The following is a 17,442-nucleotide window of genomic DNA, read 5'->3' as shown; positions in this document are numbered from 1 at the left end:
AAAATGAAGGTATCGTATGAAATTTGATAGTTTGTATTTGAAAACATAGAAACAATATGCTGTTCTATAACTTTTAACGACTTGTTCATTTTACCCCATCGATTGTCCATTTTACCCCCACCAATTATTTTCACGCTATTTTGATGCACGATTTGGTGAAGAAAATAATCAAAGAAAACAATATTTTTTAAATGCAACCCCTTACAAGACTTCTAGAGTATATCATTATCTTCCATGTTACTCGGAAAAGTAGATGGGTTTTGCCGCATTTCCGCGGGAAACGACCAAAATGCTTAGGTTGTCCACTTTACCCCCACCACCCCTACCAAAAAACCTCGCTTGTTGTATACAGCGCGAGCGCGGTGCAGTTTCAGCTGCTTGATGGCGCACGTCCTGGAAGGTTAATTTAGCAACGACGAATGGTGATATGGATGTAACTATTTAAAGTTCTACAATTAAATAACCGAAAACTAAAAATTTTCAAACCCCCTTCTCCCCTCGAATGGGGTTTTCGTATGTTTACTTTTTGAATGACCCCAAAGAGAAATGGAAAGCTTAAAACAGAAAATGATAATAAATCATTATTAACGGAAGACATACTGAATTTTAAAAACTTACGACAAATTATAAAAAGCAAACGATAATTCAAGTAGCACACACCATATACAATCTTTATTTCAGAAAAATAATGAAATTCAAGAAAAGAAAAACGGAAAACGATAAATAAAAATGGAACAAAATATATACTGCGCATTTTGCGTTGTCAAGGTAACGATTTTTTCAGCAGTTTTCAGATTGTGAACGGGCCATAACCCATAGACGATTTTTTGAGGAATCTCTGACAGAATCCCTGAAGGAATCTCTGGAGCCCAAGCAGCACACAAGTCACAAAGGAGTGTCGCCTGCGCAGGTTTTTGGTTGTACTGAAGCTAATTCTGAAAGTAATCCCTGAAGGAATCCTTGGAGGAGTTTCTAGACTTCAGGGAATGGAGGAATTTATGAAGGAATTTGTGGAGGAGTCTTTGGTAAACTAGCTGTAGGAATCCAGGACAAATTTCTAGAGAAATCTTTGAAAGAATCCCTGATGGAATTTCTGGAAGCATACGTGGAGGAGTAGCTATAGCAATCTCTGGACGAATTTTTTGAGGGATCTCTGGAAGAATCTCTGGAGGAGTCTCTTCAGAAGTTTTCGGAGAAGTTCCTGGGGAATTCCTGTAAATCTCAGGAGGAATCTTTGAATGAATGTCTTTCATTTAAGCCTAAGAGAATGGAAATCGGAGCGTGTCAAAGTTATTGACCATTTTTGACCCCTTAATGCCAAATGTGTAACCTTTTCTTAATGCAGAAGGAAAGTTGAACTATCGTGTAAGTACATACCAAAAACTAAAAACAAGATTTAAAACGTGAAAATAAAAACGAGAAAAAAAAACAAAAAGTAACTAATTATGAAAATCCCAATTTTATTCAAAAAAGAACGTTGTACGAGCAAGCAAAAAACGTATCAATAAGAGGTTATAAAAGAAAAATAAACTACGTCAAGGAAAACAAAATAAAAACACTAAAAATATCGAACGAATCGAACATTAATGGACAAGGAACGAAATATTTAAATGGAAATGTCAAACTTTAAACGATGAATCGAAGTTGTGAATCGAAACAAAAAAATAACAATTACAAATGATGTACGATGATTCGATTGCAATTAACATTTCCAATTCAAAGTTAAGAAGCAAATGTTTTAATTCAGAAACAAAAAAAAAACGGAAAAAAATGGAAGGAAAATTATCCAATTTAATTAATGAACGGAAAACATTTCAGCGAGAAGGAGTAAGAAACTAAAAAAATAACAACGACAAATGATGAAGGAAAAAAGACAATTATTGTTTAAAGCTCAAGGTTAAGGGAAAACATGACTATTACAAAAAAAAACAAAACATGAAGAAATGAATTTAAATTCAACACGAATTTAACGAGTCTTAAGTTAAAAAATTAAAAACAAGAAACGAAGTGTAAAAAACAGCAATGGGAAACAAAATTTGTAGAATTTAAAACGATAAATGGTTATATTGATGAATGCAAAAAATCAGAACAGGTGAACAACCAAAATATATAATAAAAATGCAAACAAGTTTTTTGTAGCTTTTATGCATTTTTTTTTTAAATATTGGGATTTCAAATGAGCGACAACAAATGATGATCGATGATTTGAATGCAAACAACATTAAATCCATATTATGGATTGTAAAACGCATTCAAAGTATAAATAATTTGAATTAACGATAACAAATTGTGAAAGCAATCAATAATTCGAGTGAGTCCAAAAGATGCAGCGATGTTGTTGCTGGAATTCCTCCAGAAATTTCAACATGATTTTTTTTGTAGAGGAAATATTTCCGAGATTGTTTTTTGAATAATGAATTTCTTTTTGTATTCCTTGGCATTCTTCCAGTAATTCCTTCTGGAATTCCTTAAAGAATTCCTGCTGGATTCCTCGAGATATTTTCCGGGGATTTTTTACATAAATTGTCCGAAGAATTTTTCCGTGGATGCTTCTTCAGGGGAGTCTTGAAAGATTCCTCCTGAATTATATCGTCGAATTCTATCGGGTGGTGGGATTGGGTATTATTCGGGTTTTTTTTATAAGGATTTAACCAGGAATTTTTCTTATGATTCCTCCAGAATTTCCTGTTGATGTTCCATCAGGAGTCCTTCGGGGAATTTCTATAAATACCTCTTCCAGTGGTATTTATAGAAACTCTTACTTTAACTTCTTCTGAAATTCTTTCATAAATTCTTCCAGATATTGCTCAGGATTTTTTTTAGGGATTTCTCCAGGAACTTCTTCAAATATTCCTTCTTTGTTACACCAATAAAAAATGTTCGTTCAAAATTCAAAAATAAATAATATAAAAGAAAAGAAACAGAAAATTAATACCATACAAACATCAAAAAATGAAGAGAAATGCAAAACCTTAAACAGAAAACGAATAGTTAAAACCATTGAATGGAAGATATGAGAAATAATTAAAGAAAAATGAAATTCGAAACTGGACGAAAAATTTGTAAGATAAAAATAAAACAAATTAATATTGGCCCTTAACAGGGAAATAACATGTAAGAACAAATATGAAAGAAAATGAAGTACAAATGGTTAACGATAAACAAAGATTGGAGTACAACACGAAATTTATAAACTGAAATTCAAATAACAGACAAAAATTTAAATTTAGGAAATACATACAGCATGTGATGAAAAAAAACCAAAAATGTGATTCTCTTGATAAATAAAAATTGACAAATAAGAATTGACGAACAGGTATGATGAACCACATACGATGAGTAGCGCAACACATCCCGATCCAAAATTAAAAAGAAAAACAAAGAATGATTAATTAAAAAAAACACAAAATTCAGGAAACTGGATAAATGGAAACTTCCCAAGTAACACACATGTTCTATAAAAGTTACGACAGCGCAAGTTTTGGTTGTATAGAAGTTTATTTTACGTTATTTCAACACAATGTTAGAATTACGTAAAATAAACTTCTATACAACCAAAACTTGCGCTGTCATAACTCTATTATAACATGTGTGTTGCTTGGGTTACAAACAAAATGAACAATGTTAAACAAATAAAAACGAGGAAAATGATTGACAAATGGTAAATCATATGCTAAGATTCGAACAGAATACAAAGTTTTCGATCCAAAACCTAGAATAGGAAACCGAAAAAAGAATAACGAGATAAATGTGTAACGTAAACCGAAAAAAAACGAACAAATAAAATTTGAACCAGAAAACAATAAAGAAAAAGGAAAAAGCAACAAATTAAACACAAACAATGAAGAACGACGGACAATAACGAATAATTAAAATAGAATTAAAAATCCAAAGTTTTAAAGGAAGAAAAGGTAAGCAAATAACGAAACATGTTAAACAGAAAACGATAAATGATAATTGATAAGCAAAACTCACACAAAGTTAAAAAAGAGGGAAAACTTTTAATCAATGATTCGAATGCAACACAAAACATTCTTCGTGAAATATTTGAACTTCCCTAGTAAATCAATACATGCTTCCTCTCTACTCCGCAGCTGTACAACTCGAACGGCATCAACCACAGGATACACCTGCAACTCTGGGACACCGCAGGCCAGGAGCGGTTCCGCAGCCTGACCACGGCCTTCTACCGGGACTCGATGGGCTTCATCCTCATCTTCGACATCACCAACGAGCAGAGCTTCCTCGATGTACAAAGTTGGATGGAACAGCTCAAACAGCACGCCTACTGCGAAGATCCGGACATCGTACTGTGCGGCAACAAGGCCGACTTGGATCACAAGCGGGTGATCAGCGAAACGAGAGCCCAGAGCTTGGCCGAAAAGTACCAGATCGAGTACATTGAGACGAGTGCGTTCACCGGGCACAATGTGGCGGCCGCCGTGGAACTGCTGCTGAACAAGGTGATGAAACGGATCGAAACCATCGTGCTGAGCTCGACGATACAGGCCCGGAGGGGCGTTCCGAAGCTGTTTGTCGACACGAAGAACCCCCCGGTCAAGCTGGAAGGGGCGAACGGGACGGACAAACCGTCCGGATGCCGATGTTAGACGACCAAGGGGTGGGGAAGGCGATTGTTTTGTATGGCGAGCAACTTTTGTGAATCTCTCAAGGGACGAACCGTAGACAAATTTTGACTTTTGAAACAAGAACTTTTATACGAGAAACTCAGCGAACGCTAGCGATCGCTGGCTACGCGGATCGTTTGTTAAGAAACTTTGTGAATTGTTATAAACAGATTAATGTTGGATTTTTGTTTGTTCGTGAAACGAGAACCAAAAAAACCGAGCTGCTTCGATGCCAACTGTTGGTGTTTGTATTGTGACAAAACGTGCGTGTCGAAACGTTAGAAACCACAAAATTGTGAATACGACAATATGCATTTAAAATGAAGAGAACCGAAACCAGTATTGTGAATGTTGACTCCGTAGTTGATGTATATTGAGACAAATGTTATGGTAATACGATGTCTGTCAGATTTTACCTGCTTTAAATTTTTTAACGGTCGATGACAGCCCTGCACTTGTGCGTTGTTCTTATCTTGGACTCGATAGGAGCACAGAAGGAGAACAAAAAACGACCAAGCTATGTGCAATAGTAGGCCCTGCAAATGTGATAAGACTGAAGCCGTCGGTCGCGCAACGCCTACTGTTTCGGGTCGTGCTCGGATCTAATCACGGCCAGCAGAAGCTCGCCTAATTTGAGCGGAGTAACATCGAAGTCAAATTTTTTATTTTAATTTTGGTTTTTTATCTCTTTATTTTGATAAGTATTGCACAAAAATGTCCACCACAACCACTAAGGTCAAGTTTAACAAATCCTCGTGCTACTACTGCAACGAATGGTTCGAAAACAGCGACATCGAGGTAAGTTTCGCAAGTCGCAATTGACGAACGGTGATAGCCAAATTGCGTATAGGTATGCGGTGTCTTTCAAGTAGGTTACGCAACGAAAGTGAAAACCTCTTTTTTTTAATTACTGTGTTATGAATGGTGACGAAGTGTGCCTATGTCTACCCAGCCAGGGAACTGTTATCAAACTTATCAGCGCAGCTAGCGGTGGGGAACAAGTGTGAGTGTGCGCCAGCCGCGCCAAATAAATGAGTAGCTTGCAGTACGATAAAAAATGTAAACATTACTCACCGCAACGAAATTGGTGGAATTTTGCTGATAACGTGCAATACCTATGGGTACTCTTCGTATTGGCTCGGCTCCAATGCAGGTCAAAGCAAACATGTGTTGCTTGATTTTTTTTGTTGGAACGGCGGGCGTCGGCGGTAGCAACTCCGTCACAGCAACCCAAGACCGATGTCCAAAGGTGTGCGGTGTCTGGTTGCTACGATTTTTCTATATACTATTCAAACTTGCGGATGCGGAAGTAAAATTCCACTACCACGACCTGGAACGTGTGACAAGCTCCTTTCTGGACATGCCCAGTTAGCACACAAGCTAATCTAAGCAGTCGCTGATTAAGCTGTCAATGCTTTCACTTAGGTAGTTGAACCTGTTTAACCCCATTAGGCTTTTGGTCAATAGTTAGCAAGTTGCTTAGAGCAGAAAAGGTGCTATTTGGAAGTGTTTTACATCAATGGAGAAAGTATATGGACTGCACGCGATGTATCAGGCCGATCCATGGTGGTCGGAAGACTCTACCATCTATAGAAGACGAAGAAAAAGCGAATCTTTCGTTGATTCTTTCAGTTGCGAAGAAACTAGTGAACGTTGGAATGAAGGTGGATCTCTACATCGGAAAGGCCGTACTGGCACTGAAGATTTAGAGAAAACAGGTGACAGTCGAGGGCAGTTGCACCATTCCCGAAAGTGCAAGGTGAGAACGTATGCTACGTCAGTGCAATGTGTTCTATTTCAGTCGTAGAACAACAAAGCAATGCGGAGGGCTCTAATTTTAAGTGAAGGCCTGGAGTATTGTTGAAGTACATTAGCGCGGAGTCGGGAATAAGCGTCACTAAAAGAATCTCAAAACGAATTCAAGTAGGGATTTTTGAAAATCTTCGTGGAAAAAAGCGCTTGTTGAGGGATTTGAAAAATAATCTCTGGAAATGTTTCAGAATAATATACGAACATCTGGAGAAAATCTTAACATTTGATTTAACTTTTTGGAGCCGGATTGTTTTGCTGGTACTGCTGCAACCCCGTTGGTATGAAACACGTTTGATATGCTCGGTATCATCGCTGGGTTCACCCCTTCGGCTCGAAAGGATTAAGCAATTTCGCGGAGATTGCGTTTAATGCTCATTAGCCGTATATGCGCCTATAAGGCTACCTCACAGCAGGTTTTGGCAAAATAACGGGCTGTCTTAGTGCAACACCTTCAGGAACGTCGTGACGAAATGTCAAAGAAGCGTAACTCCTCGTTGAGCAAAAGACAAAAACAAAAATAGATTGACATCTGCATCTCGTTCTCTCAACCCGCTTCCTCGCTTCATCGTTCTTGCATATTCCAGTTGCTGCTAGGTGGTACTTTTTTGCTCATTTTTGTAGTGATGTGGAGATTGATCCATCACATCTGCTTCTGATTCTGTTGCTCTTGATCCACGATGCTATAGTTGTTGGTGGCGTGCGTTGATTTTATCGCCAATATAAAGAATGATTGGATAATAGCTTCAGTTTCAACATCCAAAACTTGTCTTCAAAGAGATATTTTTTGTTGTAGAGCATTACCCTTCCTTCTTTTATCAGTGAAATATGATTCTCTCTTCCCGAAGCATCCTCCTATTCGGCACACATTTTCCGACGAAATGATAACACGGTCCGACAAAAAATCAACTTTTGTTCTGCCCAGCTCTAAATTTCACCTTTTCTGATTGCTCCCGACTAGAAACTCATAAATCCGAAGTTTTGGCCCTCCCCCTCCTGGGAGAGGGGAGGGGCATTGATTTGAAATTTTGAAAAATCGAAAAATTTCGAGGTTTTTCGATCGCCATTTCGGCTAAATGCACGATATCAAAAAAAGAAAAGGTTGACCACGGAGCTTTAGGGGTTGTGCAACTACCAACCAAATTTCACGAAGATCTATCAAGCCATTCTCGAGAAACGGTGTTTTTACGAAATGATGTTTTAAAGATTTCTTTTATTGTACGCAAAGAATCCAACTACTATATGGCACAATTGTTGATTTAACCATGTCGTTTAGCATCATGGTGTCTTCGAGGAAGTTTTTCACTACAATAATGTGCTTTTTTTAACCTGTTGGTAAAAATGATCAATCCCCCTAAAAGTGGGATAGAAAATTTACTTTTTGAATTTTTCAAGATACAAGGTTGATGTCTTCACAAGAGTTGTAGAAAATGCCGTTCTGAATAACTTTGTCGAAGACGCCAAATTCGTAACTCCGTTAGTTTTTAATATACGTTACGTTTTTATTACCGGCGGTCTCTTGAAAGTGTTTTTTCCTCAACATTTTGATTCCACAATTCTATTCTCACAGTCTCCAATAGGTCAATCATTTTGACTTTCTAAAGGAGACAATTACTTGTACTTTCGCATTTGTATGAGGTAATTTGCTTACAATTGCCTATAAAGTAGTGCGGGGCAAAAGTTCGCACCTAACAGTCTCCACAAAATAACTACTAAGCGGAATTTCATTGCGTAACGATTCCCTATCATATAACCTTCAAAAAATAGCACTAGATTTTATCGAGATCTTTCTGTAGCTCTAGTAATAACACATTTAATGCAAGTACTTCAATGCGAACATTTGCCCCACACTTTCTATTTTTTTTTAACATCCGTACACTACTATATTTTTACTTAAAGCCAATTTAAGTTCTCATTGTTTGAGTCAAAAACATTTTGAGATTTTGTGATTACTGTTGAAATGTTTTGGTTTTTAAATATTCTTCAGGAAAATTTCATTTTTCGTGTTACTTTTGGAAAAATAATGCTAGTGTTCAATTCCGCATAACTATTTTACGATGATAGAATGGTTGGGGAAAATTTTGTAACGCTATTTAATACAAAAGAAACAATTACATCTCCCAAGAAACAGTGCTAGTTGAATAACAGTTTCTTAAGCCAAAGTTCACTTAAAAGTGGTTTGTAGAGCAAAAATGTGTGTTGGGCTGAGAGGTCGCGAAAACATAAATTTTTAGATGATAAAAAAAAGAAATACGCTTCAGAAGACATTATAAATTATTTTCAGATATGCTAAACAATCCTAGCCATTAGTATAAAGTACAAAAATGTTCCCTAACCTAAGGGTTAAAATTAATAACTGTTATATCAACATAAAAATAAAATATGATCCAATATTTTCCAAAGAACGACAAACCCATCAAATATAACGTCCACGTGGTTTCCTATGAAATGGCTGAATTTCAAAAAAATATGAACTTTTGCACTTATTTGGCGTTTGGGCGGTACCATGTTTACACAGAATGTACTTGTTTTCATGGCCACCTAGATAACACGGCTCCGCACAAAAGTCAATCGATTGAACACGTGCATTAATCCACATTCCTCTTATTTTTTTTACCATGGAACAATGAACCACTACACAATGGTCCAGTGCCGTATCTATAGCTTAACTAAAAGCTTTACATCTAAACTATTAGATTTAGCTATGTTGTCAATATTATGTTAAATTAGAGAGTTTTTAATAATCCAATTTAAGAAAGTTATCCTTGGGTTTCTTCTAAAAATGGTTTATTTTTGGCACTTCTTATCTTATGATGGTTCAAGTTGATTTTTAATTTATTAGTAATGTTCAAAATTTCTAATTTTCATTTTTTAATAAAGAAGAAACTAAAAAATGTTTTTTTTTTGTTTAAGGTGATTAAGTAAATTTTGAAAATATGGTATTTTCATATAAAAACGGCCATAATTACGAAAAAATAAAAGGATACGAGATTTTAGTCTTAAACACAAATGTATGATATTACAAGTAAAAAAAGTATTCAGAGATTTGTGGACATTTATTGCTTTATATAAAAAAATAACAAGTTGATAATTTAATCTTAAGAAAAACTTAGACCAATATTAAAAAAGCATTAAAAATTTGAAGCAACTTCTACATTCTTGCATAAATCAAAAACTTATAATTTGGCCGTCGCGTATAGTGGTGAGCATGGTTGGTTACCTCTCACCTCAGTCGGTGAGACAAAAATTTCTTATCACGTCTTCAGGTATCAGAAGGCCGGCTCCAGAGGCACGTTATCCTCCATTTGGGACATTTGTGCCATCGCCAAAATAACAGCCTATTTCATCATCTACCTGAGGGAAAAGGAAGGAAAAAGGATTTGGATGGGGATAGGGACATGTAGGGAAATAGGAAAAATACCCTGGAAGAGGGTACTAACGCACAAGCGTACCACAATGGGTTCAAACAGCGCCCTGAAAAGGGCACTGTAATAACGCATAAAGCGAAAGAGAGCCTATAGCTCTTTACCACAGCGGGTTAAGAACAACAGAATATCCTGAAGATTCAGGTTTCTGAAGTCAGTTTCACTTAATAAGTGTTTACCGAATACTCGGAAACGCAGTTGCGCGAAAACTGGACAGTTACATATCAAATTTTTATTATTATTATTATAATAATTTATTTACGACATTTTACCAAAAAGTGGGCATTCGTGTCGGGCAAAACTTAAAACTAATTACTTTTATACATTTCGATTTCTTTTATAAATTTAATCACTGATTTTTCTTCGTTGTCATCGTTTCTAAGAATTTCCGAAAGAGTTCCACTAAATCCACAATTTCTTCTAGCTGAAGTAAATCCAAAATAGTCGACAAGGATATGCTGAACGTTAAGATCCGTTCCGCAAAATCTGCATACCGGCTGACATGTGTTATCCATCAAGTAAGAGTGCGTGATGCGAGTATGACCGATTCGTAACCTTGTTAAAATTCGCTGTTCAGATGCACTGTATCTGTCGAGAAACTTTGTCACACTTGGTTTGATTTGACGAAGCTGTGTCCATGCTTGTCTCCAGTCGTGTTCCCAGGCACACCAGATGAGATTTTTAGTGTACCGTATAGCATCTTGAGCTGGGAGTGCTATTCTGATTGGGGGTTTGCTCCGTCCTTCATTAGCTAACTTATCTGCTTCCTCATTTCCATGAATTCCTGCATGTCCAGGAACCCAACTAAACACAATGTTTTTTTCAGGAAAGAATCACTTTCGATAGCCTGGATCCATGGATTTGTTGATTTCTTTTTTTGAATGGCGTCCAGACAACTTACTGAATCGGTTAAGATGATCGTGGGCTCATTAGTTGTTACCATTGCTACTGCTTCTTTCAGTGCATAGGCTTCAGCTGAAAATACACTACAACCCTCAGGAAGACATGCCGAGAACTTATAGTTTGTACTACATATTCCAATACCCGTCTTCTCCGATCCCTTGGAGCCATCAGTATATATTTTATTGTATTCTGAGTATTTCATTCTAATAGTTACATATCAAATGATACGAAGTTCCATAATCGGATTCACAGCTATCACAGGCAAATGAATCAGCTTGCTGAATATTCGCCATGTGATAGCTGAGTCGGCAGTGGCCAGTCAATGCTTTGACCAGCATGCTGCAATTCTGCTTAGACAAATTAGTTAGATACTTCGCCACCCGTAGAGATGGCTCAGCACTATACAATTTGGTTTGACGACATGACTCCAAACTATTCCAATATTGTCTGTGTTGAGTGACAGCCCAGGTGTGAATCTGAAGCTTAATCCAACAGTTCGATATCGGAATAGCTGGCTCAGGGCCAATGAAGTCATGTGATGCTCCAGAGCGAGCTAACTCATCAGCCAATTCATTTCCAGCGGTGGAAAAATGACCAGGTACCCATGCAAGGTGAACAGCGTTTGCTGAATTCAGCTCCTCGATTCGCTAAGCGATAACTGTCTTCGACCTGGAGTTGGCCGAAGCAAGTGCTTTAATAGCAGCCTGGCTATCTGAACAGAAGTATATTACTTTGCCCATTACGTGCTGCTGAAGTGCGGAATGCACTCCGCCAAGGTCGAACGCCATTACGGTTTCGCCTTTCCGTGAAAAGAACAATAGATGTTTTACTCGGATTAACCGAAAGGCCATATTGGCGACACCAACCCTCAACTACCTGAAGGGCGTTTTGCATCAGGTCGAAAAGGGTGCTGATGCACATACCAACTAACAATGTTAGGTAGTCGTCGGCAAAACCATAAGTAGGAAAACCGCTATTATTGAGTTGCCTCAATAGCGTATCTGCTACGAGATTCCACAAAAGCGGTGATAAGACTCCCCCTTGGGGGCATCCACAAACACTCAATTTCCTAATCCTTGCTAGACGCAATGTCGAGAAGAGATATCGGTTTTTGAGCATTTGGTGAATCCAATTGGAAATCATTGGAGATATACCAGGACTCCGTGCGGTTTCCAATATGGCATCGAAAGGCACGTTGTCAAAGGCACCCTCGATATCTAAGAAAACACCCAAACAAGATAGCTTTTGAGCGATCGCTTTCTCGATATCGTAAACAACCTTGTGTAAAAGAGTCACAGTGGACTTACCAGATTGGTAGGCATGTTGGTTCACATGAAGAGGTACGTTGGCCAGATGAACATCACGGATGTGATGATCCACAATGCGTTCTAAGCATTTCAGAAGAAAAGAGGTCAAACTGATAGGTCTGAAACTCTTTGCTTCTTCATACGACGCACGACCCACTTTCGGAATAAACTTTACAGTAATATCCCTCCAGGATGTGGGAATATACCCTGTAGCAAAACTGCAAACAAGTAGTTTTTTCAAAACATGTTTGAAATAATCAAAACCTTTCTGAAGCAAAATAGGATAAATCCCATCTGCCCCAGGAGATTTGAAAGGAGCAAAGCTATTAAGAGCCCACTCAATCGAGTTACAATACTCCGAGCCGAAGCTAAAGAATCATAACTACAAGAAAAGACATCAGGTTCATCCGAAGATGTAATATCCACACATCCAGGGAAGTGTGTGCTGAATAAGCATTCCAGAACTTCCTCAACAGAGGAAGTCAGATCGCCATTTGGCAAACGAAGTTCGTTCACCCGGAAATCCTTAGATTTCGCAAGGATTTTGTTTAACCGACTGACTTCACTCAAGCTGGAAACATTTGTACAAAGGTTTTTCCAGCCGGATCGTTCAGCAGACCGGAGAGCTTTCCTGTAGGCCTTGCGAGCCGACCTGAAAGCCTCCGATCCAGCCGAACGTCGTCTGTTCCAACTCTTTCTACATTACTTCCTGAGTTTCGCCAGATCAGAGTTCCACCAAGGGGTTCCTCTAGTGATCTTCACAGACCGTAGAGGGCATGCTTCTTCAAAAGCTTCCATGATGAAGGTCGTTGTAGTATCAACAGCATCATCTAAATCACTTGGAGTGTCAATGGCTGGTGAATATCCATGCAATTTGGCTGCAACCAAATCAGTATAAAGATCCCAGTTTGTTGACCGAGGATTCCTGAAACGCAATGTTTGCGAAGTAACATTTAAATGTTCAAAAAAGATATAGCGATGGTCAGATAAAGATTCTTCATCTGACACATGCCAATTGGTCAGCTCGTGACTAATTCTGCTAGAGCAAAGCGTTATATCTAACACTTCCTCTCTAGCAGATACCATGAAGGTTGGGCGGTTGCCTATGTTAAGTAATGCAAGATCTGTACTACTTAAGTACTCCATCAAACTGGAGCCTCTCAAGTTAATGTCTGAGCTGCCCCAGATGATATGGTGAGCATTAGCATCACTGCCAACAATTAGCGGAAGGTCTTTTGAAGTGCAGTATGCGATGACTTGTTTGAAAGCATCCGTAGGGGATGGTTCATCATGCGGTAAATACACAGAACAATAGACGTATTTCCTGTTGAGGTTTCCAACAGATACATCAATTGTGATGGCACATACATCTCTGGTAGTTAGTTCAGAGATGAGTGTAGCAACAATTGCGTTGTTGACAAGCACACATGCTCGAGGCATGACACGCGAGTTTGCCATTTCATGTTTACTGAAAGTGGCAAACACCGGGTTCACAAGGTTTCTTAGATAGAAATTTCCCTTACGAAAGTAAGGTTCTTGTACCAAGGCCACTTGGGCTGTACCATTTTGCATAAGTCTGCAAAGATTGATCGTTGCTGTTCTTTTATGCTGAAGATTGATCTGAGCTATCCTAACCGTAGCCACTACCCAAACTAGGTAAGATTAAACTCTTCGCAACAACAGCACAACAAAGAACAGAAACAATAAAACCAAATCGGTATCGATTGGAAAACGCCAAAGGCGAGGATACACAGAATACACTGTAAATCGCATAATGCGAAACCATATAGGTGAAAATTTAAACAAATTAACAACATCTTCATAATCCCGCCCTTATTTAGCCTCAAGTGAGACTAAAGAAGGGCAGCTGATTGTCTCGGAGAAACACAAGGTCCACTGCACCATTGCTCCGGTTAGCGCAGTAAGGGCTACATACTGTGGAGGGCGCCCTGGTACTCCACAGGCTCCGTTAGCGGTTAGGGTTTTATTAGACCCCCCTAGCCATTCATTCCTAGGCACGGTAAGCATAAAGCCGCATCACACCATGAATTAGGGGTCACCTGTTGGTGGATTCTTACCACCGGAACAGGCGGTCCGTAGTGTTATTCTTAGCCAATTGAGACAATCCACAAGTTCATTCAAGTTGATTTTTAATTTATTAATATTGTTCAAAATTTCTAATTTTCATTTTTTAATGACGAAGAAACTAAAAAATGATTTTTTTTTTGTTTAAGGTGATTAAGTAAATTTTGAAAATATGGTATTTTCATATAAAAACGGCCATAATTACGAAAAAATAAAATAATACGGGATTTTAGTCACACAAATGTATGATATTACAAGTAAAAAAAGTATTCAGAGATTTGTGGATATTCATTGCTTTATATAAAAAAATTACAAGTTGATAATTTAATCTTAAGAAAAACTTAGACCAATATTAAAAAAGCATTAAAAATTTGAAGCAACTTCTACATTCTCGCATAAATCAAAAACTTATAATTTGGCCGTCGCGTATAGTGGTGAGCATGGTTGGTTACCTCTCACCTCAGTCGGTGAGACAAAAATTTCTTATCACGTCTTACTTTGGAAGGAAAGTCTAGCTGTTCGTCCCGGCCCATGTGTCAATGGGTATGATATGTAGGGTATTATGTTTAGAATACCTCTTTTCCCGCACCTTTTCGCTTTGATATTTGGTCAAGTACTCTAGTATATATTTACGTGTTTTTAGATTAACCATCAAATAATTGAAAATAGAAGTCGAAAAAGCTAGCCACACTAGGGTTATTATCCAGTCAACCAGTCATCGTATAAAATGTTGTATAAGATGTTAAAATGGAGGCGATATGCGTACATTTTACATGTGCCTAAATGGAGGCATGCACGCATATGGCCTCCACTTTATCACCTTATGCAACATCTTATACGATGACTGGTTGTCTGGGTAACAACTATTATATTATAGTATTTGGAAGTATTCATTAAATACATTGTATACAAAAACTGAGACCCAAGCCGTATTCCTGTTGGGATGTAATGCTATAAATAGAAATAAACACATTTCGTGGCTATAGTGAGAGGATAAACATGAATTAACTTGGAACTTTGTACCATTAAACTATCTTTTATCATGTGCGAACTTTTTCCCCAAGTATGGGGCAAATGTTCGCATTGAAGTACTTGCATTAAAAGTTTTATTACTAGAGCTACAGAAAAACATCGATAAAATCTAGTGCTTTTTTTTGAAGGTTACATTATAGGGAATCGTTAAGCAATGAAAAACGAAATTATTGTCTTTCGCTTAGTAGTTATTTTGTGGAGACTGTTAGGTGCGAACTTTTGCCCCGCACTACTTTATAGGCAATTGTAAGCAAATTACCTGATACCAATGCGAAAGTACAAGTGATTGTCTCCTTTAGAAAGTCAAAATGATTGACCTATTGGAGACTGTGAGAATAGAATTGTGGAATCAAAAGTGAAAAAAGTTATTGAGGAATAAACACTTTCAAGAGACCGCCGGTAATAAAAACGTAACGTATCTTGAAAACTAACGGATTTACGAATTTGGCGTCTTCGACAAAGTTATTCAGAACAGCATTTTCTACAACTCTTGTGAAGACATCAACCTTGTATCTTGAAAAATTCAAAAAGCAAATTTTCTATCTCACTTTTAGGGGGATTGATCATTTTTACCAACAGGTTAAAAGAAGCACGTTATTGTAGTGAAAAACTTCCTCGAAGACACCATGATGCTAAACGACATGGTTAAATCAACAATTGTGCCATATAGTAGTTGGATTCTTTGCGTACAATAAAAGAAATCTTTAAAACATCATTTCGTAAAAACACCGTTTCTCGAGAATGGCTTGATAGATCTTCGTGAAATTTTGTTGGTAGTTGCACAACCCCTAAAGCTCCGTGGTCAACCTTTTCTTTTTTTGATATCGTGCATTTAGCCGAAATGGCGATCGAAAAACCTCGAAATTTTTCGATTTTTCAAAATTTCAAATCAATGCCCCTCCCCTCTCCCAGGAGGGGGAGGGCCAAAACTTCGGATTTATGAGTTTCTAGTCGGGATCAATCAGAAAAGGTGAAATTTAGAGCTGGGCAAAAAATTTGTCGGACCGTGTAATTGGTGATTTTTTGATGGACAAGTTCCCAAATCCAGTAATGCAGTAACATAGACTCTGTAAGAGAGAGAGACACTATGTGTTATCAAATGCATAACATATCTCTCAAACTTCTTACTCTTAGCATTTAAAGAGCAGTTGAAAAGCATTCTGATTGCTCCCAAGTGAAAACACCTCAAGCAGTTGAAATGCTAATTAACAGCCAAAAGCTTTTAAGCACTGACCACGACAACTATTTTTTTAATATTTTCAACAAAACTTCAACTATTTTTACATAACATCAAAAATTTAGGAATGTTCTGCGTGCCATTTTTGAGCTGCGTTATTTTTTTTTTAATTTTAAGTTTTGTGCTCGTATATGTTTGGAATGACCATGCGTCCCCTTCACATTAAAATGGCCGTTCATTTTATTTGAGGGGCCCAGAATCAAAGGGGTGTAAGTGACCATTTTGTCGATTTTAAGCTGAGCATATCATAAAATTCTTCAGATTTCGAGCTTTCAGGAACTTTTTTAAGATTGTTTCTACGATGATTGGAAAAATTACAATAAATCGGAGAAAATTGGGTTGATTTTGAAGCTCCATACATTTGGTATGGGATGAAAAATTGGTCAAAAACTTTAAACCTCATTTACTCGAAAGTGGGTTTTTGTCACTTACACCCCTTTGCTTCTAACCCCCTCATTTAATACTTGTCATTTATTTTCATATACAGTCATGGGCTACTGGGAGAACTTCAGTTAGTAAAAAAAGTACCAGCCAATCCGTCTGCTGCAGAGTGTCAATCTGCAGAGTGATAATCGGCATTCCTTCAGGCATTCCTTCAGGCATTCCTTCTGAATTCCTCCACAAATTCCTTCTGATTTTCCTACGGAAGTTTCGTCTCGGATTCCTCTAAGAGTTACTTTCAGAGATTCATTTAGGAACTCGTTTTAGAATTCGTCCTGGAGTGCATTCAGAGATTGATCTAAGAGTTCTTTCTAAGATTTCTCCAGAGGTTCCTTCGGGTGACTCCAGGAATTTCTACTGAAATTATTATTATTAGCTTTATTAGGGAGATTTTCAGCCCGAGTCTGGTTCATCTCCAAGCACCTACTGAAATTACTTCAGCAGTTTCTTCTGGTGTTCCTTTAAAAACTAATTCTGGGAATCTACAAGATGTTTCATCTTGGATTCGTCATGAAGTTCCTTTGAAAATTTCCTTTTTTGAGGATTCCTACACTGAGGATACTGTTCGTATGTTT

The 17,442-nt window shown here is 37.7% G+C and overlaps 2 protein-coding genes across 5 annotated transcripts in view; both read left to right on the top strand.

Moving 5' to 3' along the window:
* LOC109422167 (ras-related protein Rab-27A) overlaps positions 1–5,043 on the top strand; it is a 129,014-nt gene extending 123,971 nt beyond the window's left edge. For all 4 annotated transcript variants that reach the window (XM_062844303.1, XM_062844301.1, XM_062844304.1 and 1 more), the window contains exon 3: positions 4,095–5,043. In XM_062844303.1, the coding sequence (XP_062700287.1) occupies positions 4,095–4,610 (516 nt within the window). In that variant the 3' untranslated portion in view covers positions 4,611–5,043. The remainder of the gene's footprint in view (positions 1–4,094) is intronic.
* A 46-nt stretch (positions 5,044–5,089) lies between these two features.
* Positions 5,090–17,442, top strand: part of LOC109422166 (TNF receptor-associated factor 5) — a 33,170-nt gene continuing 20,817 nt past the window's right edge. The window contains exon 1 of the mRNA XM_019696806.3: positions 5,090–5,426. Within this exon, the coding sequence (XP_019552351.3) occupies positions 5,343–5,426 (84 nt within the window). The 5' untranslated portion in view covers positions 5,090–5,342. The remainder of the gene's footprint in view (positions 5,427–17,442) is intronic.

This window comes from Aedes albopictus, chromosome 1 (genome assembly GCF_035046485.1).
Source record: "Aedes albopictus strain Foshan chromosome 1, AalbF5, whole genome shotgun sequence".
Classification (NCBI taxonomy): domain Eukaryota; kingdom Metazoa; phylum Arthropoda; class Insecta; order Diptera; family Culicidae; genus Aedes; species Aedes albopictus.
The sequence above is the reverse complement of the archived record's forward strand: the minus strand, read 5'-3'. Positions and strand labels throughout refer to the sequence as shown.